Here is a 3,185-nt window from a genome sequence, read left to right on the forward strand (position 1 = left end):
ACAATAACCACCGCGAGCGTAGAACACATGACCCACTCCAGGTGCTAATGGCATAGATCCTGCCGATTATAATAGGAACAACAGAGCCAGTACTCCAGAGCAGTTTCCGGCAACTATCGTCGTATGTCTCACTGCCTCAGATGGTGACATCACATCCCGATCTGTTGCAGACTAATCTGTATGACAGCACTGAGGTACTCACAATCTCTAACTCTCATAAGAGGAAGACACCTCACTACGCAGAAGACGAGATTGAGGCACTCTTGAGAAACCTACTCAATATCAGTTTCTCGAGCAGCGATCCCAGACCATAGAACCGGGATCCGTGAGACGCACTCCTTATATCTGGATTCATTCGTAACACGAAAGTCCATCAAGTATACATTGACAATGGTAGTTGCTCTGATATACTCTATGAGCACTGTTTCCGGCAACTACCAGATGCGTGGAAGGAGGGGCTACAGCCCCCAACTGGTGGACCATTGGCAGGATTCACCGGGCACATCTTGTGGCCATTGGGCACTATTCGGCTGCCCTTAACATTGGTCAGTCATGACGAGAAGGACCGAATCACAAGAACAATCGAATTCTCTATGATCTGGTACCCAGCAGAACCCAATATTCTGCTTGGACGATCGGCACTCTCCTTATTGCACCTCGTACCATCGACGATCCACGACATCGTTAAATTTAGCACACACCAGGGATCGACGACGGTCCTCGCCACAAACACCACGACACAACATTGCCACCAGATCATAGCCGCCCCAGAGCTTGTGCGCGCACAAAATAAGTCCAAGGAGGGATGTTCCACCGAACAACATCAGATAAACATGGAATATCCAGAACAGCTTATGCGAATCGGCGGTCACCTATCAGACGAGACCAGGGCACGACTGGTGGAACTCCTAAAGCAATATTCCATCGTTTTCGCCTGGAAACCAACAGATCTGACATGCGTTGATTGACAGGTTATAGAACACAACCTTAATATCACCCCCGGAAGCAATCTGGTTAAACAAAAAAAGAGAGGCCAGGCGGCAGAATGGAACAAGGCCATAAACGCAGAGGTGGCCGATCTGGTGAACGCCGACATCCTTAGGGAAGTAATGTTCCCAACATGGATCACAAATCCCATTATGGTAAAGAAAGCCAATGGGTCATGGCGAATGTGCATTGGTTACTCGGACCTTAACAACGCCTGCCCAAAGGATTGTTATCTACTCCCGAAGATTGATCAGAAGGTCCAATCGCTCGAAGGCTTTCAACTCAAATGTTTCCTTGACGCGTACAAGGGCTACCATCAAGTACAGATGAAACGAGAGGACGAAGCAAAAACTGCCTTCCACACCGAAAAAGGGCACCTTCTTCTACCAGAAAATGTCGTTTGGACTAAAAAACGCGGGTGCTACTTATCATAGGCTCATGGACAAAGTATTCGCCGATCAAATTGCTAGGAATATCGAGGTCTACGTCGATGACATGGTAATTAAGAGTCACAATGAAGAAGCATTACTCCGTGATGTGGAAGAAACTTTCCAGACGATAGCCAAAGCAAAGATGAAGTTAAACCCAGCTAAGCGCACTTTCGGAGTAGAGGAAGGGCAATCCCTTGGATATCAGATATCCAAGGAAGGAATTCTGCCCAATCCCACCAAAATCCAGGAGTTCCTCGAGTCAAAAACTCCTCACAGCCTCAAGGGTGTACAGGAGATCAACGGTAGATTGACGACATTGGGAAGATTCATCGCCAAATCCGTAGAAAAAGCGCTCCCCCGGTACCAAACACTTAAAGGGTGCATAGAAAAAAAGCAGTTCAAGTGGACAGACAATGCGGATGCGGCATCACAACATCTGAAAGACGCCCTGCACCAACTACCGGCTCTCGCCTGCCTGCTACCAGGGGAAACACTACTGATGTATCTAGTAGCTTCTGAAGAAGCTATCTCCTCTGTGTTAGCGGTAGAGAGGGAAGGCAAGAAGGTTCCTATCCATTTTGTTAGCAGGTCCCAACAAGGACCAGAGGTCAATTACCCGGCCTTAGAGAAACTGGTCCTCGCCCTAGTATACGCTGTCAGACGGCTACGGAGGTATTTTCAAGCCCACAAGGTGGATGTTCTGACTAGTTATCCAATAAAGCAAGTGCTGCTAAGGCCGGAAAAGTCTGGGCGCCTGGCCAAGTGGGCCGTAGAATTAGGCGAACAAGATATCCATTACCACCCCCGGACTAGCATCAAGGCATAGGCCCTCGCATACTTCCTGGTTGAAATTCCAGATACCATTAAGGGAGTGCCGACGACGATCTCCGTCGACCCACTCGAGCCTGAAGTTGGCAAAGAACTCTGGAAGCTATACACCGATGGCACAACAAGCAAGGAAGGTTCAGGCACAGGCCTGATCCTACAAAGCCCCAAGGGTGAAGAGATCACTTACGCACTGCGATTCAACTTCCAAGTATCAAACAACGAGGCAGAGTACGAAGCACTCTTAGCAGGTCTGAGGCTAGCTAAGGAGGTTGGCGCAAAACATCTAGCGGCCCTCAGTGATTCGCTACTTGTCACAAACCAAATAAATGGAACATATGAGGAAAAGGACCCCAGGATGCAGAAATACCTAGATGCAGTCCGTAGCTTAGCCAGCACATGCAAAAGTTTTTCAATAAAAAAATCTGCCGGGGAAAAAATGCAAAAGTTTTTCAATAAAATAAATCTCCCGGGGATGCAGAAATACCTAAATGGCCTCAGCAAGCTGGCCTCTACTTCGTATGACCATCTCACAAAAAAAGTGTTGGTTGAAGTACTCCCGGAAAGAAGTATCGATAGCCAAAAGGTCAATACAATATCAGCCCCTCCAGAATGGACCAAACCCTTTGTCGATTACTTTCGCCATGGCGTGCTTCCAGACGACCACCCAGAGGAGGCGAGAAAAGTCAAAATCGGATCACCGCATTTTGCAATCAGGGACAATCAACTATACTGAAGAGGGTATTTAAACCCATGGCTCAGGTGCATCTCTAAGACAGAGGGGCAGACGTTCCTCGAAGAAATCCATTCCGGGGATGCAGCAACATACAAAGGCGCTCGCGTACTCACAGGCAAAATACTCCGCCTAGGGGTATACTTCCCGGACGTGTACAATGACGCCGCAACCCTAACCAAGAAATGCAAGGAGTGCCAAGCGTTCGC

General features: G+C 48.3%; 1 protein-coding gene across 1 annotated transcript; it reads left to right on the forward strand.

Annotated features, from left to right (window-relative positions):
- The first annotated feature begins 1,380 nt into the window (after window positions 1–1,380).
- LOC145121352 (uncharacterized) lies at window positions 1,381–2,979 on the forward strand. The gene is made up of 2 exons (XM_079057111.1): window positions 1,381–1,975; window positions 2,276–2,979. The coding sequence occupies exons 1-2, from the start codon at window positions 1,381–1,383 to the stop codon at window positions 2,977–2,979; spliced, it is 1,299 nt and encodes a 432-aa protein (XP_078913237.1).
- The last annotated feature ends 206 nt before the right edge of the window (window positions 2,980–3,185 follow it).

This window comes from Lactuca virosa, chromosome 6, assembly GCF_052849685.1.
Source record: "Lactuca virosa cultivar CGN04683 chromosome 6, Lactuca_virosa_CGN04683_v6, whole genome shotgun sequence".
Classification (NCBI taxonomy): Eukaryota; Viridiplantae; Streptophyta; class Magnoliopsida; order Asterales; family Asteraceae; genus Lactuca; species Lactuca virosa.

Bases quoted from the DNA above. Each gene is read 5' to 3' on its own strand.
- LOC145121352 (XM_079057111.1), top strand. From the start codon at position 1,381: ATGTCGTTTGGACTAAAAAACGCGGGTGCTACTTATCATAGGCTCATG. The intron at 1,976-2,275 runs GCAAGAAGGTTC...TTGAAATTCCAG, and splicing joins GTTAGCGGTAGAGAGGGAAG to ATACCATTAAGGGAGTGCCG.